The following is a 26,367-nucleotide window of genomic DNA, read 5'->3' as shown; positions in this document are numbered from 1 at the left end:
CTGATGTAGTATAAATCTCTTATATACTTCATCGACAAAACGTGGGTTAACTTCTTGCCAAGCCATTATTACCCATTCGAAATTGTTCCATCTTTTTACTAGCATCAAATTTGTTTGTATTACCTAGTTGAAATTTGTTTTAACTTTTTGTTAATCGGAACATTCTTCACAAGCAAAGATGTGCCGGATCGCAACTGTTGTAGTTTTAAGAAATCCACTACTTAAATGTTTAAAATGCGAAAAGGTTTATCCTTTACGATTTCTGTTTTTATGTCAAATATTAATAGAATTAAATAGATAAAATATAGGATGATAAATTCAGTAAAGTAAATTATGATTTTAAAGCAAGAAAAAATATATACTAATAAATGGCGAATCATTGTATTTAGCAAAGGAAATTAAACTAATAAAACAAATTGCTTCTCTTTTCTATTTTTTGCTATTTTTGTACATTACACAACGACCAAATCGACCAAAGTTGTTACCGTAATTGACTGCTAGACAGCCTTTTTCCTGCCTTACTTCGGGCACGTATGGTTGATACGTTTGATGTGTATAATTAAAGATACTGTTCGTGTGTATTCGTGTCGGTCGTATGTTTATACGTCCGACGTGTAAGAAGTGAGACAGGAAAAGGCTATACGTAACAAACGTTAACTTTACTATCGGTGCAGTATACTCAGTTCCGGTGTATTGATTTCTTTATATATATATTACCCACTTGTCACGAAGAAGTCGAGGCTTTCCGAGACTGATAGTGACAAGTGATTACTCTATTTTATCACATAAGCGAAAACGAGACAAGAACATAGACCTGAAGTGTAATTTTTGAATTATTCTTCTAGTTAAGTAATTTTGACATCCGAACACCGCGCGTATGATAAAGACACATATACACACATACACATCTTTCATACCTTAATTTGTGCAACGAGACCAGGCTTAGTGTTCATAAAATACGTAACGAAAAAACAAAGCACAAAGAGTGACATTCGTTGAACTTAATTCTTCAGCGACCTTAGTACCTTAAGTCAGCTAGGTGACCAAAATTGTTGCTTGCCACCTGTTTGCGATGCCTCCACTTATACACCGTACAACAAATCTACCTTTTGTGTACACTATGATGTCGGACTCAAACTGGTAGGACGGAGCAACAAAAAGTGTTATTGGTGGCGCTCGCCAAAAAATGAAAATTTATCCTTGAGAAGTCTATTTTTCATATATATTTATTGATGTATACGCAAATAACGGCAAATAATAACCATTTTAATGCCGCATTCGACTTAATCGGAGTCTAAACAACAGACATTGAATTATACTCCAGGCCAAACTATGTGAGAAAAATGAATTTACCATGGTAATAAGGGGACATAAGACATGTCCATATTACAATAAATGTAACTTTCCCACTAGCTCGAAGGGATCTTATATTATGATAGTTGTAATCTGTAAACGATTTGCCAGTGCTCTGAATGGACTGTTTTGATACTTCCTAGTGGGCGCTTTACGGAAGTGATTCTTACAAAATTTTCAAAAATTCATCAAAATTCCTCAAAACTGTTCAAAATTCCTAAATTGATTTCCCAACCTTCAACCTTAGGGCCTACAAGATACGACAAAGTGCCTAATGGAAACCTTGGTACTAAGTTTTATCAGCAGAATCTAAGAACAGCTAAGTGGAGAACGCCTAAATATCAATTAAACGAAGTTTTCACGAAGTGACGCTTAAAATCATTGATTTACGTTTTACTTTTCAGCAACAGTTACAGTTAATTTTTAAATACCGTGTTGAGAATTTTGTCGAAATCGTCCAGTGTTACGTGAAACTCCAATTTCGATTCTGATAACTATAACAGATTTAATAGTGGTTATCATACTCAACGTCTGAAGTAGTTCCACTTGAATCTTTTATAGAGTCGCTTCTACTTGTTCTTTTCTATCGACGTCCTTGTACACTGTACTGGAAAAATGATTTGAGTTGAATTATTCAAGTGGAAAATCCATCAGGAAATAAATCCAATAAGGCGATTTGTCGTTAGCATTTTTTTTTTATTCGGTTGCGTTCAGCTAAGTACAAGTACGTTAAAAAAAAGTCTCACATATTACCTTAGTCTATATAAATAAATTATTCATTCACTGCACACAAAACCACGTACTCCAGGGTTGTAGATAAAACAAATGTCTCAATCTTATTGACGAACATTGGCCACCTTAAGATTATGCTGTTGTATCCAATGGAATGCGAAACATATGACCATCATTAAAACGGGCACAATTACCGCTAAAACATATCCAATTGAAAGTCCGGCCGTTCGCGATGTATATTCTTCTTTTCCTATAAAATTGTTTTGGTAACAAAGGTAAACAGGAGAAAATGTTAGTGCAACAACACACTAGCAATGAATTCGAGATAGTTGCTGGTATTTTTGTGATTTCATTACGCAGTAGCAATAATAAGCCTGATGAGTAAGCCAAGGTTTTTTTAGTTCATGAATCCGAGCAAAAAATTGTTATACGGAATACCTTCAAAGTCTACATTTTAAGGTTGTAACTTGCACATTCGCTAATAAGCAAATTACGACACGGCGGACCAATTTTTGATTTCGCACCATTTTAAGATATATTATTGCCCACCCTATGCGAAAGTTGACCGTTACGAAGCAGTTTTTCCCTAGTTGATTACAGAAATAATATAATTTACGTGAATTTCCTTGTCAATCATCTTTCGCATGAAGCATAACCAGAATACATTGGATGCGAAAGTATTTCATTCCATCAGGTTAAAATTTTGTGATAAAGGCAAACTCACAAAGTTGCTTCGGCTCGGACATACAAACTCTACACTTGATGAAAAGACAGTCACCGCTTGTTGTTCAAAAAACACATTTGCAAAGCGCCTATCACAAAATTGTTACCTCATGTAATGAATTACTTTCGCAGCATCCCATGTGATCAACTATTGTTGATGATTAAATATGTCAATAGCTATGTAGGCCTTGCTACATAGCACGAATTTTAAGTGGCTATGAAATGCCGGTCGAATTAGGGTCTTATTTTGTAACAAATTTTGTTCAGAATAATGTTGACCGTAGACCAAGTGATAATTGCTTTTTTAAGTACTAGATGTGTAAATTATCACTCGAGACCGCTTGTCGCATCGTGTGTCTAAGAAAACCGAAGAAATAGTTCTTTATATCACAGAGTGATACATGATTTTTTAGGCACAAGCCACTAGATGTGGAGACTGTCACTCGAGGCCGTATGGCGAAACCATTAATCACCGAGTAGCATACAACGTTTTTCTAAAAAAAACCATCGAAAATTTCTCTTTTCGTCACTGTGTTGAGAAAGTTTTACTTTTCGTCACTAAGTTGAGAAAATTGCATTACTTTGAGCATAAATCTGGTAATAAGTTGGTGTTAGTATTGGAGCTATAAATGTAGGAAGATAATTAATGAACGAAAACGAATAGAAACAGAGATATGGAAAAAGTAAGTAGACAAAAGATGCGTGATTATGGTGATTCATTGCCATATGAATTGTTCAAATGAATTTCGTTTACAAAGCGTCTCTCATTATGTATAATGTTAGACTGATTGCATCGTGGTGAATCATTTGGTTTAAAGTGAAAATATTTTTTGTTTGCCGAGAACTTCTAAATGACATGAAGACATGGTATGCACGGTATGAGTGTCTACCATCGATTAGATTTCGACTTTGAGTTATCTTTGGATTGTTCACGGTTACTAGGAAGCTATTGTGCCAGGAAAACATTGCGAAACGTTTCTATTTTTTTTTTACAATTTTTGGATTGGGATTGGGCTAAATGTGTCATGCAGAGGCACAATGTAGGATCTACATAGTAGGTGTGTCGCAGATTATCGAGGGCTCATTTTTGAGAATTTTAATTCTGAAAAAGTGTCGGAAAATAATTTCAAAATTTTTCTGAATTTTTATTTGGGAGCTGCAAAGACGATCTGCGAGACAGATTCACATAAGTTGATATCGTCACAAATTTTTCCTGTTTCCAACCAGTTAGAAGATGCAACTAGATGAAGTTGGAAGGCAATACTCTGTGTCTTTTGTTTCTGCTCCGTGACGAAGTAGACATTCTTCCAGCGACTATCGCTCGGACTATGAAGTGTGTGAGTTAATTTATGGTCTACAGTGTTAACAGTGGCAGATTTTTTGAGTATGTCCCGTGTGTCTTTGAAAATGCTCTAAGTTATTCTATACCAAATGAAGCGGCGGACAGCCTTTTGAAGTAGTTGCAAAAGTTGTTACAATGGAAATCCTCAGCGAAATTTTCCTCTTACTTCTTTCGCACAGGGTCTAATTTTTTGGAATTTATTTCCTAAAATTTTTGTCAAATTCCTATAAAAATTTAGAGAATTCTTAAAATACTTGGAATTCAAGAATTTAGGAATTTTTTTAAAAAAGAATTTTAAGTAATTAAATCCCTAAAAATAGGCTCTGCTTTCGCAACTACTTCAGGCGAATGCGGAGAACAAAGAAATCTATTTTCTCAATATTTACTTCCGCATTTACTTCAGTATACACGGTTTTTGCCCGATTTAATGTAAAATGTTTATTTTGTTGCATGCAAACAGTACTTTTGTTAAGTCTGATAAAAAATGAAAAAAAAAAAAAATAATCGAATAACCGGAAATATGTATAACCGAAGTAAATGGGAGGCTGTGTGGTGCATTATTATCTCGGTCAAAAAAAAGAGAAGACAACAACAAGCGCACGGGTTTCGGTATCTAAATGAAAACATGAAAAGTTAGTTTTTTTTTGTATTTTTATAAATTTTATTTTAAAATTATGGACTTCATGTGCATAACCGGGGGTTTTTTCTTGGTTTTGTTTAAATGTAAAAAATGAAAATGGTGATCATTAAGTCATGGGCTCTACAAGCTATGAAAACAATCGATTTTTTGATTTTATTCTCTAAATGATTGACGGATTGAATGGAAACGTGTGGTGGAAATGTTCATAAATGGTAAGAAATTGTAAAAAATATTTTTTTTGTAAATTTTTCCAATGAAAAATAAACCTAAAACAAAATGACTACACAACTACGGATTATAAAACAACAAAAAAAATCATCTTCTTAGTCTCAACTGTTCAATCGATTTGAAGATTTGGTTTCAATTTGTTTGTTTTGTTTGTTAAAAATGTTAAACTTCTGTTGATTTTGTGTTCGCTTTGGGTAGACCAACTTCTTGGCTGATGATCGGCGTTGGTGATCCGGCCGATGTCGGTGACATTGATCCTTCGCCAAAGAATTTATTATTTGACATTGGCATTACGCGAACGGCTCCGCTCGGTGGCCGTGTCGTGTACTGTTGCGCAGGTGGACTTAATTGTTCCTGTCCGAAACTACTGTTCCGATCCAGTCCACTGTACGTGGGACTATATGTCGGGCTAGCTAATTCCTGCGGTGGTGGCGGTAGACTTTGTTCCTCTTCAATCGTATCAGCTCCCATTCGCTGCATTCGTCTACCTGTTTGGCGTTGAGGATCAGACCGATTTATGTACTCAATGTCACTAGCTACTTTCGACGACGGAAACTCACTGCCATCGGATGATGTTACGTCCTCGTCATCGAGATCCCATTTCTTTTCCGGAAATTCGTTGTTCGGTTTGCCTTCGAGAGGTTCGTTGGTTCGATAAACTTTGTCGTATGATCGGCTCTTCTTCAGCGTGTCCTCGTCGTCGTCGCCGAGATGGCGCAGTGTCGAACGGGAACCGAGCCGAGAGCGTGGCAGTGACATTTTCCATGTGGGATCTTCCTTTAAAGCTTTTTTACGATAACAATAGACGGCGCAGACAACACACATTATGATTGGCAGAATGACCGCGATAATAATGCCTATTGAGATCCAAGCAACACGACGCGAATAGAAGACCTCGCCTGCGAAAGAAAACAATCTTCAGCATTAGAAATCCATTGTGTGTTTTTGTGTGTGAATGCAATGGCAGAAAAGGAGAGAAAGAGACAGGATGATGAACGGGCACGACAACGGCGATTTTTTTTTCCTTTTTTTCTTCTTGATTTTATACTTACGTAGACAAATTGTGTATCCGTAAACGGGTGGATCCCATTGACCTTCAGCAGTGCATGTACGACGAGGATCACCGATCAGCACGAATCCTTCGTTACATTCGAACGCAACTGATGAACCGGGTGTGAACAAAAAGTTTGATTTTCGACCGAATCGAGGCGTTTCCAATATTCCACAGGATAGGATGCGTCTGATGAATAATTTTTGTGTTGATTAAGACTGGACGTCCAAAATTTTAGTGTCATTGCAACTAACCTTAAATTGGTCTCTCGGATGTTGACCGCACTGTCGTAGTAATTTTTCGTGAAATGAGCCATCTCCCTGTCGAGTGACATGCCATAATCGTACCGACACTGATAACTTTCACCGCACAGTTCTGTAGCCCGTTCGATGTCATGTGATCGATTTGGCGGTAAGAAGTCTCTTGGCTCTCTGATAAAGTTCGGCATGAATGACGCATTGGCAAAGTGGCTGGCCAGCCGACCGAATTCTCTTGTGAATAATGCCGCTCCGACCCCCACCTGTTCTCGATCCGATAACATCCCTGAAACAATTTTATTTTGGTGTTGAATGAAATCCATCGTCGCAGAACGGCGTTTCAATGTTCACTTACAATGCATAGCAAAGTCCCGGTGAACGCTTTCAAAATTGTTCAAATTTATCGGCACCACTCGTCCGTCAGGCAATACAAGATCGTCCTGCATATCCCAACTCCAATTACCCAGTAGACCTCGCGTTTTATTCTAGAAATGATTGGTTGTGTTGAAATGAAAGGATTCACGAAAAATGACTTTGACTTACAATAAACGTCCATGGTAAATAGACTCGTGCAGTTAAGTGTCCTGAATTTTCAACAACTTCAACACCAGCGCCGGAAGCAAACATAATCACAACTTCTGACTGATTCAAAATGTAAGTTGGAGTGTAGACGGTTACGCCGAAGAAACTCTGGAATTTCAAACTCGGCCGATCGAAATAGATGCGTCTACCGTCAGCGAAAACGTCCAATCGATATCTCCACTGGGCGTGTCTTGGCCTTACTCTAACTTCAATAATGGTTGACTCATTGCCACGTGCCGCAATCGACGTCAATTGGGTGGCCATAACCGGTCCATGAACGTTACGATGAACTTGCTCAAATCGGCCTTGTACGTCCAGCCGTTGTTTGCCATCATTCACTCGAACCAAAACGAATTCACCCATTCCGTTGAACGTGTACTGCAAATTGTCGAAGGTCATAAAATGCGGATCACCAAAAGCCGCACCAACGCCCGGTGCCTGATAGGAAACGCAATCTTGTGATGGTCGCCGTTCGAAACGGAACGTTTCGCATCCAACAGCCTGTTCATCTTGCCAGTAACAGCATGAATAATACGGTCGTACGTCGTTGAACCATGTGGACAGAGTGGGAACTTTATTGGCTTCGTTCCATGGCATCTGACCAATATTGTGGTTTCGTCGGGGCCGTGAGCCCCACATCTGATCATAGGACATCATCAGGAAGCCATTACGATCGTAGCAACATTGCTGTTCGGAACCTTGATGATTCGGTTGACCCGTTCGCACACAATGTATGGCACCCTTGTGATGCAAACAAGTCGGATTGTAATCGCGATCACATTCGAAATCGGGCATAAAGCGTCCTTTGTCTAACAAGGCATGTTCAAGTGTGCACGGACACAGTGGTATATTGGCGGCGAAATTACGAAGGAAACGATCGCTACGCAGCCAATTGTCGCACAGTGCACGAGGCCAGTTACGGCCGTGAATGCGTTCCCATTGCGGACCGAAGTACCATCCAAGTGGAATTGGTTTCGACCATAAAGTTCTGTAAAAGTAGATGAGTCACTAAAAGTTTCGGGGCAAAGTTTGTGCATGAACACAGCAAGACACGATTGAATTGAAATTTAGGTGAAGCAAGGTTGGCAAAGTTTTTTGTTGTTGTTATCAGATTGCTAAGGCTCGTAAGAGTTCAGGTCGTTCTGAAACCTAAAGCTCAGATTATCTGAATTTGATTAGAACTGACGCTAAATTGAAAATTTTTACCTGAACGGAATCTACCTCAAATCGGTACGACTTCAGATAAATCAGGTGAGATTTCAGGTGTATCCGGACTGAAATCTGACCTGACCAGAACTTTTACAGATTTTCCGATTTCAGGTAAATTCAGGTCAGTCCAGGTTGAAATATTCTCAGGTTGACATGAAATTTGGGCTTAGATCAAGAGATACCTGACCTGTTTTGAGTCTTCAAGACATTATGTTCAGTTTGAGGCTCTAAGAGGACTCTAAATAAAATTTCCGAATTAACGTTAGAGCTCATTGTGTACCGGTCGCTATACAATTCAAATTGCCTATGAAATCGTCAATCCACAGTTTATTGAGACAATGCCTTGCATAATAAAATACAAATGAAATTATAACCTCCCCCAAATATCATAAACCGAAATTACGTTAGATGTGTACAAAAGAATCAACTCATCAAAGACTAATAATAACATTGACCATGATGTCCTTTTCGGTATTACATGTATACAATAAAGGGCATAACAGTAGCGTACAGTGTACACATAGCAATATTTATATAATACAGACATCTACTTCCGTCCCTTAATGCTATTATGTTTGCAATACACGAACCATGTTGTGTTTAGCAAAATCTTATGGAAAAAGCTTGAGAGAAAAGAAAAGCATCTTGTTATTAATAAAAATTGAGATGTTTGTGAACGGAATACCACATCTTAGGCCCATTAACATGATTTTAGATAACAAGATGGAACGCGGCATTTTGTTTGGGGAGGGATGCATTATGGCAACGTCTTAATTCAGATCGTATTTTCGGATGGTTGTGGGCAGTTTTAATTGGGTTTGTTTCAAATTACGCAGGTGATGTAACTCTCGATGCTTGTAAATTCTTGGAGATAAAATTCGGTTAATACTTACGGACTGATTCTCAGACCGGAAAAGTGTTCCGGATTCGTCAAATTGATCTGAATGAAACCGAATTGCATGTCTCTGGTAGCATTGTTGTCACGATTGCGATAGGTAGCCGGACTGATAACATACACACCCGTGTTGGTCATACTAGACTCCAGATTGTCAATGAACTCCAATTGAGGACTGATGAAAATAAAACAAATCGAATGAAATCAAAATGGAGGAAATATGTGCGCAGAGGAAACTGCACCCAAAACGAAAGCCACTTACCGGATGGTAGTTTCGCGATAGCCCCATAATGATATGGTGATGCCAGCGTTTAAATTTGATGTTAAATTGAAACGGTTCCAAGAAATTCGTATTTCGGCAGGTGATCTTTGATAGACATCAGCATTTTCGAAGAAAATTTTATCGGTGGCTGTGGCTGGGGTTTCTGTACACGACACAAAAAATTAGTTCATTTCCATGGTGCCACTTCCACACAGTAGCACTGTACTCACCAACAAAGTAACGTCCACGCCATTTGAAATTCTCTGTGCCGATTGAAATCTCAAACCGAATATATCCTTGGGCCATCAAGAACGGCTGAACGCAAATGGCACGATTTCGGTCAATCACATGACCAATGACACTTTCCGTGTCAAATTTACAGAGAACACGTTCGTTTGTATTGAAACATGGACCGGTGATATTAACGACTGTACCGCCTAACATATTACCTGACTCGGGAGCAAATACCAACGGTAAGTGAGCGGCATCTGAATTACGTACACAAAATTTGTAAATTAAATCGATTCCATAACGGCTTCAAGGCTATGCGTTACCTATGTCTTTGTTACATGTTCCCAGCATTATCCGTTCATCTATACGGAAAATGTGTCTGCCAGGAAAACCGTTAGCCCATCCACGACCAGTTAAATCACGCAACACAGACGCCTGACTGTACGGTTTGTATTCGTATGCTTGCGTTCCGTTGCCAGCGTTGAATCCAATCTTTAATTATTTACAATTAAATTTCCGTTTATCTTTAAATTATGTAAGTACGGCAGCGTAGAGTAAACCAGGCAGAAGCGCTTGATTTGAGTAGGGACCTCAGGGATCTAGTAGCTTTATTTTTTGCGAATAAATTAATTAAATTTATGTCTCAGCGTTCATTTTGGGTTCATGTTCATACAGTGTATTTGGTCCCTCAATTGACGTTTCGAAAATGAACCGCTACTGCCTGGTTTATTTCACTCTGCCGTGTTGTAAGCAAACGAGACGATAAAATCGCTTCGGTGGCTAAAGTATTCTAAAATTTATTTCACGAATGTATTTTCACTAAGGCCCGCTAAGAGCTAGCTTAATTTTCACTTATTAATTCAAAACGATGGCTATACTATCCCGTACCGTCAGTATAAATGGAATCAATCCATATCGCCCTGGTGTGTTAGATTTACCGACATTGTGTCATTTACCATTGAAGTTTCAACATTTGCTCAACCGTGTCCTACATCAATATACGGCAAAAGAAACGGGATTTAAAAATACTGACAACAAATCTCATGGAATCAGACAAAAGTCGCATTGGTTTTGGTCTTCAGCATTCACAGTTCCAATAACTCAGTTCAATAGTGTGGTATAGTACTATAGATACCACATGCGGATAGTGTGGTAGGAAAATGATTGCATGGACGAACATATATCGCATTCAGTGAACGCAAAAAAAATAGAAACTCATTCACTTCTCGCGTCTAAACAACATGAGAATTAAATTGACCGATTGTACGTCTCTGCTACACAACAGCAAAACATCCAATGAATGCTATAACAACAAAAACAAATGATATAAACCCCCCCATCGGACGGATGGAAATAAATCGAATTGGCATTTTCTTCCGTAAATGCTTTTAAATAATTGCAGTTTCTGTAAGCGCGTTGAAGTTGTGACAGATTTGTCGTTCGAAATTGGTTTTTAGCTGCACACACGTTTCGTTGCAATCAAAGATTCAACGAACTAACATCCCCTGCTATGTATCTTATCCGAACGATATATTGGATTAGAGACACAATTTTACAACGTACAAAACAGGCATCAACGACAACGAAAAGCAATAATAGATGCCAAAGTGTTGCAAACATTGCAAATCAAAAGAAAATTGTGCTCCGAGAATAGTATGAAAAATTGAACAACAACATTATGACGTACCCCCGGTGTAGCAACCGTATGAGCTTACAACTTGTATTTATGATATGGAGAGGATTTCTTCCTTTTATTCCCATCATAAAGGCTGTCACAACCTTTAAACTTTTAAAATGGAATACAAAAAGGGCAGTCCTTACATGCTGGCATACTATTTCATTCTAAAAGTCCCTCTCGACCCACTGGGCTCCACTGGGATTCATGCTTTCATGTTTGTTATATCCACGTATTTTTAAAGGTATTTGTTCCCGGAAGTAATTAATTCGGAATTTCGAAATTGAATACTTACGTATGCTGGAACACCACCTTCACCACCAGTCGTATCTCCACCGGCTTCGGTGTGTGAAGACCAATTAATTGTGATATAATTTAAAATTGCATACGTGTACACTTCATCGGTAGCCAAAACCATTTGGAAGGAGTTTGTCTAAAATGGAAATAAAATTTTAATTATTTTTTGTTGCAGTGGACATTCACGGCAGGACCATTTTTTTTTGTGAATCGATGCAAGTGTAAACAATTTAAAAAAAATCGTCGCATTTTCGAATCAATTTGTCCTGTTGGGCCTTAACTAACCCCCGAACCCGAAACAGCCTCTCGATAGAATCTATTATCATTATTTATCGAAAATGAAATGAAAATGAAAATTGGATGATTGATTAGGATTATACAGTCAGCGACTTTGAAATCAGTGGCTCATTTTGAATCAGCCGTTCCACTCATGGAAAAGTTTTTATACTTGTCTATACGGGCAAAACAGTTACTCACACGTGAAAGTGCATAAAGACGTAAAGGCTGTCTTGTTTGTTTGAATGAACAGAAGCCTATCAAAACAGCTGGAACGAATTGAGACACTTATTTCAAAGTCGCCAGCTGTAGCAGCAATATCGTGAATACATTTTTAACAGAAGATAAAATGTGTATTATTCAGACACGCGTGAAGTGATGCAATTAATAGCTTATAATACTAGAGTTACTCTCTGTGGACAAATTCTTTTGTATTTTATCATAGCACTATCAAGCGATTTTATAGTTTTTGTGCACCAAATAAGCGAAACATCGTTGTATACGTATGCAATGTGAATTCAGTTTCCCACTGACTAACTTAGGACGAGTCATCAATGTACAACTCAATGCACAAACTACTATTTCTTCTGGTAAACATTTTGTCCGATTATTTTTCCATATTACATTTTAATCTACAATGGATTGAATTATATAACACAATAAACGAGAGATCGACTATTATTTTCCATTCCATATATATTTATACATAAAAATACCGCAATGATGTCATGCATACCAAAATGTAAAAGACGAAATGGTGAACAATGCCAACTATCAATTTTATTTTTGCTCTGTCCTTCGTCAATGCGACCAGCCGCCAGCAATGTAGCGTCTCGTTTGCATTCAACAAAATTCATCGGGATGAAAATACAAAATCTTTTCAGCAAATAATATATCCGTTCCAACAACACACACCGAACCATCGAAATTATTCAGCATAAAATTACTTGCACAGAAAATTATTCATGATTCCAATTGGACAAAATCCAAAATTGTTTTCCATCTTGAATTGAATGCGAAAAAGTGTGGAAAGAAAACCGATATCGAGATATTGGTCGGTGCCACTGAATGTGACTACAAAGTTTTGTGTCAACGAAACAAATTACTTTCAAATGCAAATTACATATCGCCATACGGATATGTATATGGAACACCTTCTGGAGATGAGGCAAAATTGGTAACATTGAAGTTTTATATGTCAGGCAAAATCGAGGGTAAAATATAATTAAATGAATTTCTGTTCTAAATACGACGATTCCAGCAGGTCGAATCCAAATATTCGATTATTTAATACGGAATTTACTCACCCTATAAAGTGATATGTCGATACCTCCAGCAAAAGACATATTCTTCCACGTAAGGAAAACCACATGTTTGGGAATAAAGGTGTCAGCGCCAACCACTCCTTCGCGAATATCCCACATAATACGTTCTCGAACCTCAACGCCGAATCGATCAGTTCTGGTCATTAAATCACGTTCTTGTCTGGAAGAAGAATGAAAATGTTGTTTATACATTGGTCTCGACATTGGTACTATGAGCACTATGGGTACAAAAATCGGTGCATATGTCGTGTCAAATTAAGGAAAAAATTACAATCCTAGCCCTAACTCCATACGCACTCCATATAAAACATGTACACCGTGTGCCTTCTCTGCACTTTGAATGGAGAGAGAAAAAAAAAAAACCGAAACATCAAATTACAGCAATTTTCTCTAATAGCTGTTTTCCAATTTTAGATCTATTGTACTGTAACACGAAAAACTCGGTGATAATCAGTGTAATTAGCGCCGAACTATTATCTGCCAATTCGCTGAACATTATCACAGGAAAATGATTTTTCTTGTGTTGACTGCCTCAAATTTAATCTCATCTCTTCTATGCTTTCTCCATCATCATCATCATAATCATCATCATACACCCCATCCATCCATTTGTGTTGTAATAATACTATTTTCAGTGCAAACTGATGAATCTTTATGATTGATTGTGTTGGCTGTGGATAAAGACCTATACTGTGTATAAAATGTTGATAACACCTATCAACATGTACCAATATTGGTTTCAATATTTTTTTTTTTATTAAAATGTTGAAATATGTCCGCTATGCCAACACCAAAGATATTGTTTTAATTTTCCATTGATATGAATTGACGATTCATAATAATTTAGGAAATTTTGTTTATACAGCACCTGTGCTGCGTGGAATTAATCGGACCCAATTCGATTAACAGAGGGTAATAAAAAAATCGTTGCACCATTTGTATATAGGTCAATTCGTACAGGTACAAAGTGATTTGTGTTTATTCAATTTAATGCACGGAGAACCCGAATTTTGAAAGATTGTAAAGTCGACGTCATTGAAAGCTAAACTAAATTTGCTTCAGTTCTTTTTTAGCTGGTCCACCTCGTGGTCCACTCATACAAACAAAACAAAACACTACCAAGCATAAGCGCTTTGGTTTGTATGAGTGGACGGGGTTAAAAACAGCTGAACGAAATTCAAGTCTAAATTTCAATGACGTCGACCGTAATTTTCTTTTATTTTTTCACGAAATTTTAAACGCTTAGTACGGGTCTCCTGTGTTGCTTGTGCACTGCCGATACAGTATCAATAATAGAATTAAATCCAATTTAAATTAGTGCTCTCCAATGATTTTGTTATAGTTCCACTCGAAAGTTTTTCAATCGAATTGCAATGAGGCTATTAGGGAACAGATCGATTCGAAAATTGGGAGGATAAACCGATTGTGGTAAAGGGAATGGTTCACTAAATCCAGTCCGATATAAGCAAATCAGATTCAGGACAGACTTTGAATCACTTTAAAAGATTTTTTTTTGCACTGAACAAAGTGTGGGTTGTTCATAAATTTCTTAAGTGGCACGTCTCAGTACAAAAGTTTACAAAAAAAAACTTCAGACCGCTCGTTTGAAATGATTTAGTGGTTGAAAGCACTGATGAATTACGGGTTATACTATGACTTCTCTTGTGCAACCACTTTGCCTCAACTTAATATTCCATGGTATTATTAGCCATTGAATGGGAGCATACACGTTGCAGCAACATAAGTATAGTTGAACATTTTAAATGGTCAAACAACGGAATAATACGGAGAGTTAAGAAGGAAAAAGTTGGAAATTAAAACGGAACAATTCACACAGAAAAGAAATGAGATAAATTAGGACTCAACAAAAGTGCTTCAATTCAATCAAATCGTCTGAGACGCTGAAAACGTAATTGATCTCCTTGCATTGAATAAGACCGAATTAAAGTCGTATTTTCTAGATGATACCACAAAGACTGAAAGACTTGTTTGAATGAAATGTATAATGTGAAAAGACGGTGTATTTCGACCCAAACAACTTTTTTCTTCGTCTTCGTTTTCAGTCTCTTTATGATTTCTTTTTATTCCGCAACGTTGTGCACACAGGGGAAATCTAAGATTAAAGGCTTTAGCAACTTTAAAAAAATCTTTTTAAAACAAATTTTTTCCTCTTGCAGTATTCCTCAAAGTTTGTGATAGTCGAGATTAGCCGACGAAATGTCGTTTGCTTTGATTCGTTGTTTCTATGGGACAAGTGGGTTGGCCTGTAGCGGCGCCACATTTTTTTCATAGTACTTCATTCTCTGCGGCTTATTTTTATGTGAACCAACTTCACATTGTTATTACAGAACAAGTGTCACCATTATGAAGTTGGTTCACATGAAAATAAGCGCAGTGACAGCAGTACTAAAATATGTGAAAACTCTATTACATTTCTTCTTAGTTTCTAAACATGATACTCCTATGACATAACAACACTATCCGATTAATGTTTGTAGCGGCACTGAAGTACTAGATTTAGAGGAATGTACGCGTTCTTATATACCAATCTAACTAAAAATCTGAACGAAAAATTTATCCTCTGTGTATTGAAACACGAAAAAGATGAAGAATGAGAAAATATTATTTAATTCAGCATGAAAGTTATACGCTTTTCAAATCAGCAAGGTATACGACGACGTACACATACCATCAAATTTTCACAAATATGTCAAGCGAAATTTGGATGGTCATTTTAATACAAATATTTCCAGCTAACGGCATTATCATGGATATACGAGGAGTATTCAAAATTATAACAATCTTTTCAAGGAGGCAGAAAAAATATAAATTTTTTTTCCACCCAAATATTTGGGGATTTTCGACATAATAAAAAAGGTTTTTTCGGTTGATAATGTGATTATCTCGTACTGGAGTTGTCATCCATCCTTTATTTGGATTTAAATTTGATATTTTATTACAATTATATTACGGCAATGAGATGCGATGTCAATAGGTTAAGGGGTTGTTTTAACTGAATTATTAACAATGTTTTACTTATGGAATTTGCAATTACATCGAAATTCCATACAATTTATCAGAGAGATAATAGGCAGATAAATGGGGTGTGGGAGGGATGAATGATTATTAATGAAGCGGTGAGAGACAAGCATTTCGTATAAATATTTTTAGTGCTTGATTCCACGCACCGACTATATTGTAACATCAGATAAATTTTGCTATTTATCAAAACCTTCAAAATGAAATTATGCGCTTAACGATTTTCAACACGTTTCTCCGTTAAAATATTCGCAAGAAAATGTCGTCGAAATTCTCATGCACAGCTGAAATGCAGTACAGAAGGAATATATGAGCACTTCTTTGTGCTGTAAAAAGGTCGCATAATCAGTATAAGTTAGTTTGAAAATAACACACGATGCATTACATTAAGTTACAGCAAAAATATTATGGGAGGAAAACGTGTGGCATATCTCGAAAAAAAAAGGAATAAAACAAAAGCTGAGCCAAGAAAACGACTGCACGTTCAAATTTGTGTGCGGTAAATGCTTAAAAGGATTTTTCATTGTACTATTTTAAAGTTCATTTTACGAATAACTTAGAGCTTACTCGTCATTCATATCATCGGTATAATTACAACATATTATACGTCTTAACATTGAGACAACAGGGCTTATTGTTCGGAATGTTCGGTTTGAAAAATTTAGAAAATTCCGAACAATTCTGATAATTCCGACAAAGCTCAGAAGAATCTGCAAAGTCTTCAGAGTGTTTCATGATTATTTTTCTGAATTTTTCAGAATTCAAGTCCGAAAAATTATCCTTGTCCCTAAACATTGCATTAAACTTTATGTTTCAAAACCGCAATGTCGATGATCTAAGCAAAATATTTCGCTATGCGTTGAGTTTCTCATCTAATAACCTTGAAACGTGAGTGAACGAAAAAAAAAGTTTCTAAAATATTCAACGCTAATACCACAGATGATGTCAGCGATGCCTAATATATGTTCTCCGATCATATTTTCAAATCATTCCACAATTGTTATTCGTTTGCCTAAAGAGCGATAATAAATTCCAAACCAGAAATGAACTCTTTCGGTTCGTATTAAAATTCTACGGAATATTTTACGTACATTTTCTTACAAGGATAAACAAAAGAAGAAACGGAGCGAGGTCCGTAAAAAGTAGCTTGTCATGCATTAGTGTGAGAAACGACGGCTTCAATTATAATTTCTCAACGATAAAATCTCGTCGAAGGAAATGTGGTTACTACTGAAAAATGTCTACAAAAAATTTCGTTCCATCGTAATACCAACAAGAAAGATTGCCTAGTTTGAGTAATTGCATATGAAAATAAGAAAAAAAGTAAAGGAACAAACATCCCCAATTTACCATTAGCATTCCAATCCACAAAACGGCTGTATTAATATACAAAACATCAACATTTTCATATAATATTGGTGCTTACAATGGGTAATTTGAAATAAACAGCGCCATTCTAACGAAAATTCCCTGCTCCATCAAATAAACCGCAACGAACGCTAGACCGCACACGCTCACACACATGCACATATAAATATATATAGAACAGAACTAGCATATTCCAGTATATTATTCTTTTAATAAATAATGTTGATTTATGTGTTCCATAATTTACGATTAGAATCCGTCGATGATATTGTTTTTCATGCACACCCCCTTACATACGCCATATTTCGACGTTGTATTCATGTTAAGGTACTACCTTTTGATTCGTTATGAAATGGTACATTTGCAAGGTTGATGGGTTGTAATAAAAAAAAACTGGTCCGGAACACAGAGAAACCAGAATATTTCATGACTAAGTAATGTTCCCGTCCGTCTCGTCTTCGAAACCGAGCTTTTCATTATAATTTTCGAAATTATGTCGGAGTCGTGATGTGGTTAGTGACTTTCTTTCTTGAGCTTTCCGGGACGGAAGGAAGAAATGTATGCTCGGTTTCACGTACAAAAGGAGAAATGGATAACAGAATAATGAGTCTATGTTGCATGTAGTAATCGGTCTAGCTATTCACATTTTCCGACCTAACGATTTTTCACTTTTAGCATCGGTAAATGTATTTGACATTTATACTTGCTACAACATTCTCCTACGCATTATTTGTCACAATCAAAATGGCATGAATGATTTTACAATATTGGTGTTTTGATTTTTCGCAAAATGTTATTTATAACACAGATTACCGTTAAGGAAATTCTCTTCTATTTTCGGCGACAAGGAATCTTTTGTACAGATGATGACGAACTGGTGAATTTTTGTCGCAGTTGTCGAGAACTGAGGCTCGGATCAGGTTCATGTCGATCTAATTTAGTTCAGGCTCCCTAAACCGATATAAGAACATAAGACTTCAGGCTCAATCTAAGCCTGAGCAAGGGCCTATTTTCAATTATTGGAAAATTCATTGACCGAATTTGATCAGTAAATTTTCTGTAATTTACAGTAATCTTTGGTGAATTTCAATCAATTCGTTAAATGAATTTACCGATAATAGGCACTGGCCTTTGAATCAGATTTTCTCATTTTCAGGTTCAGGTCAACCTGAAAATTTAAAATGAAATTTTAAGGTGAACTGGAACCTGACCTGAAGTTACTACACTTGAGCAGGTTGACTGAAGTTCAATCTCAGTCATCTCTTGCTGAGAGCAATGCTGGAGATACAGGTCAGGTCGAACCAAGTCTAGTCATTAAAAAAAACAATTGCAAGGAACAACGGATCCGATAAATCAGACAGGAAAAGCACAAACAAATTCCACACCTGACTAAGGGACTAACATTGGTAATCCTAATGGAAATTAAAAATCGCCAGGTATTGGTACACCAGCATTGAAACCCACATCTCACTCATACTAAAATTTACCGAAATCCATCAATTTCCCTTAGGACAGTAAATACAAATCTAAAATAATAATTACCGGCAGTCGTAGTTGTGCATGTATAATGTCATCGTTTGTGAGCTAATAAAATTATCTCCATAAATATTCAAAAAAGAATATTTAACTACCCCGATAGACGTATGAATAATAATTACATGTACGATACGATTCATCTACCTCGGCTGTTCCAATTTTGTAGTTTATGCTTTATTTTTTAACCGGTGAGGGGTACGTTTCTCACCCAAAGCTGGTATCAAAATTGATTGGAATATTTTTTATTGAAAAAGAAAAAAATAAAATAAATAAATTTCGCTCAGATATCCTCAATTAAAAATCACCAGAATGTCTGTTTAATCGGAAAAATATGCTCGCACATGATTTACAGATATGTATACAGCGGGTCACCCCTAACACGAACGCGGTCATTGTATAAACATTCGTTTATAATTAAATTGCATGCATCTGACACGTTCAATTAAAAAAAAAAAAAAAACTTCATTTATAGATGCAATCGTCAAAGGGAGATTATGCTTTTAATGTTAATGGTCGATAGCGGTCTCTATATGAGTTTACTCGGAGTTTTTAATTGACAATTAAATAATAAATCGATGCTGGCGCTTTGGCTGAGCCGGGCTTTAAACAATTGCGTATCTGGTGCCTAAAAAACCCCCGTCTTTAAGAGACGAGATTATGAATTTTATCGGACCGTTAGTGGAAGTGTTTTTCTTTAACTGAATAAATATATCATCCGAAGGGATATTGTATCCAACCAAACGTCCTTTATGCGATAGATTAATTAATTTATTTGTTTGTTTGGTTTGTACATTTCGTTTTACGCTGTGGCTTATTATTATTGACCATTCATAATTTACTGTTTGTGTGCTCAAAACCAAACCAATATTAATTTTGTTTGAGAGCGGAAAAAAATAAATAAAGGAAGGAGGCTGTGTATATGGTTGAGAGGGATTTCATTGCTAATTTTTCTACTAACAATTCTGACGGTATTTTTCACCCATAATTCTATCATGCAATGCCAACGTTTATTGTGGTTGGAAGTAGAATGATTCTCTTCCTTCTTTTTTTTAAATTTTAGCCAGAGCTTACCACAGCCCACTTCATCTTGAACCCATTCTAAATTTCACAGATAAATTGAAACCATAAACTATCTCTTGAGCATTCCTACAAAGTTTATACAAACGAGCCGAGCCACACATGTTCTTTCTCACTTAACCAGCGATGCTAAATTGAAAAGATTATATTTAATTTCTAACTTGCTACACCCCTAGAGGGAAATTCCATTTTCTTTTGCGGTAGGATGGCAAAACATCGCATATATTCTCCGTTGGCGTGTTCTCATACACATAAATGTTTTCATAATTCAACTGGTTCGACTAATTAAAATTTACGGATCCGTACAACTGATATTAGTGAAATAAATCTTTTACCTGAAATACACGCCGGGTATCCGTTGATCGAAATCGGTTGGGTATATTTTACCGATGCGACACTTTGAAAAGAATATGCCAATGAATGATGGATCGTTGCGTCGGGGCCATTCTTTGATCGGAAACGTTAGCGGATATGTGTAATGTTCGGGTGGATCGGAAAATTCCAAATAGCCATGCATCGACACCTGTAAATTTAACAACAAAAAATGAGAACTCGATATCAGATTCACCATCATAATTTACTTACTCTAGTGTAGTTGAATCGGAATCCGAAAAATGGCAACTGGAAGTTGAAATTCTTGTGCACTTGTGGATTTGATGCGTGGATGTCCTTCTGGTAATCGCCATTGTTGTCATTGCCGCCTTGGTCGAAGAACCAGTATAAGAAATGTCGCCGAAGTTCGGCTAGTCGTGCTGGAGTTATAGAGTAGCCTTGACCATCGTTACGATGAGTCGGAGGTTCGTTTGGGGCTACACGATTCATTGGATCTGGATAGATAGAAAATTCGTTAGAACCGTAATATTACCTGCATCTTAATGTTAAATAAAAATGGGGCTGGCTTTGTGATCCAATCGCTATTTTCCATGGTAAACACTAATTAGGACTACGCTTTGGACTGATTAGAAGATCGGTCCAACAAAGCCATATTTGAGGAAAATGGCTTTTTAATGTGTAATCGTTCGTCAGTGATTAAAAAAAAATCCAACTCTTTCACATTGACATTACACTATCTGTATAAGACCAGCCCAATGACTCATAGGTTGATAAGAACTAAAGAATTTCATTGTTTAGAAAATGAATGCACGGAAAACATGTCGTCGTATCAGTTGTGGTTATTTTTTTGGAGCATTAAAGCAATCAAATTGAATTTTTATGCTTTGGGCCAAAAATCGGTATTTTCGACCCGTGAATGAACATAAACCAACTTTCGTTGTTGTACGACTATTGTACGTAACTCGGAGAAGGTGTTTTTTTTGGCGAATATGCTTTCGTCCTTGCTTTCGGCTCGAGTTGCAACACTACACACTCGCCAAAATAATCACTTTCCCTTGATGCATAAATAACTATTCAAAATTTCATAATATTGCATTTCTGTGTAACTTTAACCAACTGAATTACAACAAGTAATTTGGTTTTGAATTATTTCAACAAGAGGCCGTACATGTGAATGAATTCGAAATTTTCTTCGGGTGCATCCACTTCACGTGCAGTACGTTGAACTGGTGAAACTCTCATGTGCTTATGTGTAGTTAAAACTTACTCATATTATACGGACGGAAAATTGTTTGTGAAGACGCTTCTATTTACAATTTCGTCTCATCCGGTAAAACTTTGGCGAAACGATTTGATTAAGTCTCATATTGCAATAAGCAGAACAGACGGTATCTCCTATAAAAATATTCTTTAAACATTCACCTTCTGGCAAGCAAACCAGACGCGTAACAATTCGTCAAATATAAAAGAAAATTGTTCTGCGAAAGTCGTTTCTCAGCTCTGCAGGAACAAACGTTAATGAAAACATGTACAAAGGGGCTATGGAGCAAAATAATTATATCCCAAATTGGTGACGGTGTTTAAATTTTCAACAATTTATCATCAACAACATTTTCAACCCAATTATCCGTTAATTTCACTACTTCATATAGGTTTAATGAAGAGGTAATGCTCTCTCTCTGTGTAAAGTACACGCGGTTTACAGCTTACAGTTCCACGTATGTATAATGTATTAAACGAAAATTGTTGTCTTCTGCTTAAATTGTATTTTATGCTCAAATACCAAACCAATTTCAATTAAAGCTTTAGAGGTCCCGTATTTTCTTCTGTTGATTTGTTCTTCAAATGGAGATAATTTTTGGAAAATGGAAAAGTAAAAGGAAAAAATAGTTGGGACGAAAAGCTGTTTATATTTTATAGATTGAGTGGTAGTGAAACTGGCGCATAAAATTATCGAAACTAAATGGAATTTGGTTGCGAACGTAATTTCGGGAATGGAGAGGGATTTATTAATGATATGTTCTTTGATAAATCATTAAGAAATCGGAGAAATCTGTGAGAATTTTAGGAATATTGAGAGAAATTTGGGATTTTTTTTAAAAAGAATTCCGGAAGTTTTTTTTGGGAATTTCGGAAATTTTTTTGAGAAATTTGAAAAAACTTTTTTTTTTTTTGAGAAAACGATTTCCCACAATAGTTCTTGCAAATGAAAATTTATTTTAAATCGATTTTTCGGAATATAACTGAAAGTGAAATGGGACAAGTCCGCAGAAAAAGTATGTTCACCCCACGTTCGAATAACCCTTAAAAAACCCTTGAATTCATCACAGGAAAATTAAAACCAATTTGGAAACATACATCCACAGTATCACCATCAAAACTTCATTAAGTTACACGAAGAGAAAAACGATAAATATATGTAACAAGGCATGTGTATACAATATGCTCCTCATCGGTCCAACTGTATGTATTGTAACCAGAGAAAGAGTGGATATTGTGTTCCGGATAATGTAATATACCTTTTATGTCCGGAAGAAGAATATAAGACAAATTTTAGCATTCAAAGGGGATATTCCCTATAACAACAAAGTGTAAAAAATTTAAACTGAAACTTTTTCAACTCAAAATTGTATCCAACAACATATTGTTTAAAATATATACAACAACAAGGAGGAGGCAAAAAAAATTATTATTACTTACACCATACAACGGAACGGAACAAGAGAACAAAAAAAAGAATCAGCTTTTTTGAACGAAAACCAATAACATGGAAACTTTTCTGTTCTTTTTTTTCTTGCGCTGAAAAAATATATATTTTTTACTACACACGAATTGTGTTTCACAAAGTGCCTGGAAGTTAACAGAATATTCTCTTTCCTTTTGAATTTAAAATGGAAATTAAATCTTTATTTATTGTAGAGGGGGAGGGCGACTTTGGTTTATTTTTTTTCTATTTTTTTTTTTCGTAGAGAATATTCCATAATATACTTTTAAGAGTGCATTTTTCCCTTTTCGAGAGACTACGAAAGAGGGTACATGATTTAAAAATAAAAAAAAAGAAGAAGAAGAAGAAAAAGCATAATATATCAAACATAAAATCGACTTGTGGCCAGGAACAAAAAATGTAAACTCTATAACAAAATCATCTACTTGGAAAACGATTTAAAAAAAAAAACATTTGTTAGAAATCTTTGCCGCTTGTGTTTGCATACAATTTTAGTAAATTATTTGTGCTATTAATTCAGTGTACACAACCATTTTAAATTGAAAAAAAAAGATTTCCCAAAATAAAAGATTTCTCAATTAAGCGAACAATGAGAAGGGAAGCTTTATCTGTTCGGATAAAAGAAAAAGAAAACCGTTTTAGGCGAAACTTGAATATTTCTTTTTCACTTACTTTATCTAGGTATCACTAATTTCCTGCCTTCAAGAGAGTAGAAAAAGCAACATATTTGAATCGGGTGTTAATCTTTGGTTATATAGAACATCCGTAGGAAAGAGTATGCAAACATATATTGAGCCATTTATTTAAAAATCTTTTTAATGGATACACGCAACACACACAAGAGATCGAATCAATTTTCAAGTACACAATTTTCGTGAAACTACAAAATCTCGTTTAAATAATATACACACTCAGGTCTCCCATTCGTGAATTACACCAATTACGGAATATGGAAAATATTTTCAGAAAATAATAAATTCAAATTCTTAAATTTAAGTAAGGATAAGGCTCCTTACTAGCACAATGTAAACATTTTTAAACGCCTTAGCCTTGAGTAAATATTGGTAAGGTGGATCTGTGTGGAAAAATCAAAAATGTCACTTTGATCCGGTGAAGTTTTGTGTACCCATAGCACTACTCCAAGCATTAACAGAGAAAATATTTTGAGCATTAGGTACTTTTGCATTTTCGCAAATATGTAAGACCCAATGCTTTCCATTTCTTTCGTTAAGACAGGAGTCATGTTTTCTTGACGTGAGCTTAAACACACAACACATGTAAGTGTACTCTCGCATACATGTATCAACATTTGGAGACTTTTCGACGTCTGTTATTACGAGTGTTGCTAAGAGCAGAGAAGTGTTAAGTGTCGTGTCAGATTCGTTTGAAAGAAACAAGATTGACTCATCATGCACGGGAAAGTATATTTTTGTTGTAAATCAGCGAGAAAGACGACTGAATACTGAGTCATCATGCCGGGGGAATATATAAATTGTTGTTGTAAAACTACGAGAAAGATAATGGAAATGGTAATACGTGTGGAATGTCTGAACGAGGAAATTGCTTTGTTTTTGAAATTCACATTCCTTTGCCGCATATTTTTTTCTTCTGGAGTTAAGGTGTTGAGGTCAATGGGTTGCATTTATTCGATTGACCAGAGAATCATCGACAATCGGAATTGTATTCACAGTCGATTGTAGAGTCGTTAAGCATTGTGATAAACAATTGATGGTAGATATCTGTTATATGTAAGCCTAGAATTGTCAGGTCTTGTATTACCACAAGCATTCTGGTGTTAGTCAAGGAGTAAGTCCTGTCGAGCTAGGGCTCGACGCTTATGTATTTTCAAAAGGAATTAGTGCTACAAAAAACTGTCAATTTTAGCTTGATGAATCGCATAAAAACGGACCTAACCCTCGACTACGCAAACTTTGATGCATTACGAAATTATTGTTAACATTAGAGTGGGGTATCTCATTCATTTTATCAGCGCTGGAGAACCAATCATTATATTCGAAATAAAGCGAACGGAATTCAATGAAAATTGAAGTGTAGCAAGCACACATAATCTAATCAGTATGTTGAACTGAGAGATATAAAAAATGATATCATTACATTTTATCGGACTGGTTGAAGCCTCATAAAACCATAATTACGTTCCGAGCGAATAACTAAAATGTTGTTCGTAGATTTGCCCCATGACCATAATATGACTAATGCTGCTGCTGCAAGAACTTTTTGTCAACAAGTGATCAACTTACCATAATTATAGTTGGGATCACCGCCGCCATTAAATCCCCCATCTGTGTTGAAAGTATCCAAATTTCCGTAGAACTCGTCATACTGATAATTTCCTGACCGACTTTTCGGTGCTGGTTTCGGTGCTTCAGCCGCTTTCTCTTCGTTATTTGTCGTTATTTCTTCAACGGATTCCACTTCCTTAATGCTCTCAACGGGGTCCTCGATTATTTCATCCTCGGTTTGTACAGCGGGCTGTGCAATTTCCGACGTTGGAGCATCTTCGGCTGGTTCCGTTTCGTCATCATAGTCGTCATTGGTCGGTTCTTCGTCCGCCTCCTGTTTAACATCTTCTATTTGAGCAATATCACTTTTCACCACATCCACATCTGTATCGACTATGTCGGTTATATCGGTAGCATCATCTTGTGCTTGAACTAAAACTACTGTTACGACTAAGCAAAGGAAAAACGCGAATCCAATTCTAGTCTTCATTTTTACCGACACATTCACACACACACACGGGAGTATAAGAATCCTTTCACTTCCTTTCAATTAAATTGAAGGAATTTCGTTTTTCGAAATTATTTGTTTTTTGTCTGAACTCTTTGTTTCACTTATTTCACCATAATCTCACTGAACACTCGGTGTAAAAACTATTACTATCCGTATTGGGCGTTGTCTCGCAAATGAAGCGTCTGAAATGTTCATTTGATATAATTAACCTGTTTCGATATTTTGTGTAAGAGTGAAATATAATGTTTTTTATCTAACCCAATTATTGATAAGAACGCAAGGTGTAGTTATGATATCTCTGTGTGGCTGCTAAAGATAACAGTTTTATTTCAAAATATTTTCTCTTCCACAGTCAAACTACGAAGAAACGAAAAGTAATAATAAGTAAAGGTGCGCGTCATTATCTCTGTGTGTGCTGGCCTGATAAGGAAATTGTATTTCAACAGGTTCGCAAAGC

General features: G+C 36.2%; 1 protein-coding gene across 3 annotated transcripts; it reads right to left on the bottom strand.

Moving 5' to 3' along the window:
- Positions 1–2,041: 2,041 nt before the first annotated feature.
- Positions 2,042–26,112, bottom strand: LOC119067513 (protein mesh). 3 transcript variants are annotated; one of them, XM_037170528.1, is made up of 15 exons: positions 25,418–26,109; positions 20,684–20,925; positions 20,434–20,621; positions 13,061–13,238; positions 11,476–11,613; positions 9,829–9,997; positions 9,505–9,762; positions 9,275–9,437; positions 9,011–9,187; positions 6,870–7,896; positions 6,682–6,811; positions 6,324–6,612; positions 6,071–6,258; positions 5,579–5,917; positions 4,856–5,506 (listed from the first exon to the last, which is right to left on the bottom strand). In XM_037170528.1, the coding sequence occupies exons 1-15, from the start codon at positions 25,887–25,889 to the stop codon at positions 5,181–5,183; spliced, it is 4,284 nt and encodes a 1,427-aa protein (XP_037026423.1). In that variant the 5' UTR covers positions 25,890–26,109; the 3' UTR covers positions 4,856–5,180. The 3 variants fall into 3 exon arrangements, with proteins under 3 accessions (XP_037026424.1, XP_037026423.1, XP_037026422.1); XM_037170529.1 differs by lacking the exons at positions 4,856–5,506; positions 5,579–5,917 and adding an exon at positions 2,042–2,335 and having other exon boundaries at positions 25,418–26,112; XM_037170527.1 differs by having other exon boundaries at positions 4,856–5,917.
- Positions 26,113–26,367: the final 255 nt, after the last annotated feature.

The sequence above is a fragment of the Bradysia coprophila genome, assembly GCF_014529535.1.
Source record: "Bradysia coprophila strain Holo2 chromosome X unlocalized genomic scaffold, BU_Bcop_v1 contig_12, whole genome shotgun sequence".
Lineage (NCBI taxonomy): Eukaryota > Metazoa > Arthropoda > Insecta > Diptera > Sciaridae > Bradysia > Bradysia coprophila.
The sequence above is the reverse complement of the archived record's forward strand: the minus strand, read 5'-3'. Positions and strand labels throughout refer to the sequence as shown.

Coding starts and splice junctions, on each gene's coding strand:
- LOC119067513 (XM_037170527.1), bottom strand. CDS start 25,889: ATGAAGACTAGAATTGGATTCGCGTTTTTCCTTTGCTTAGTCGTAACA. Junction 7,897..9,010: donor TCCGGTCTGAGAATCAGTCC/GTAAGTATTAAC, acceptor CTACTTTTACAG/AACTTTATGGTCGAAACCAA. Junction 6,812..6,869: donor ATTTACCATGGACGTTTATT/GTAAGTCAAAGT, acceptor AATCATTTCTAG/AATAAAACGCGAGGTCTACT.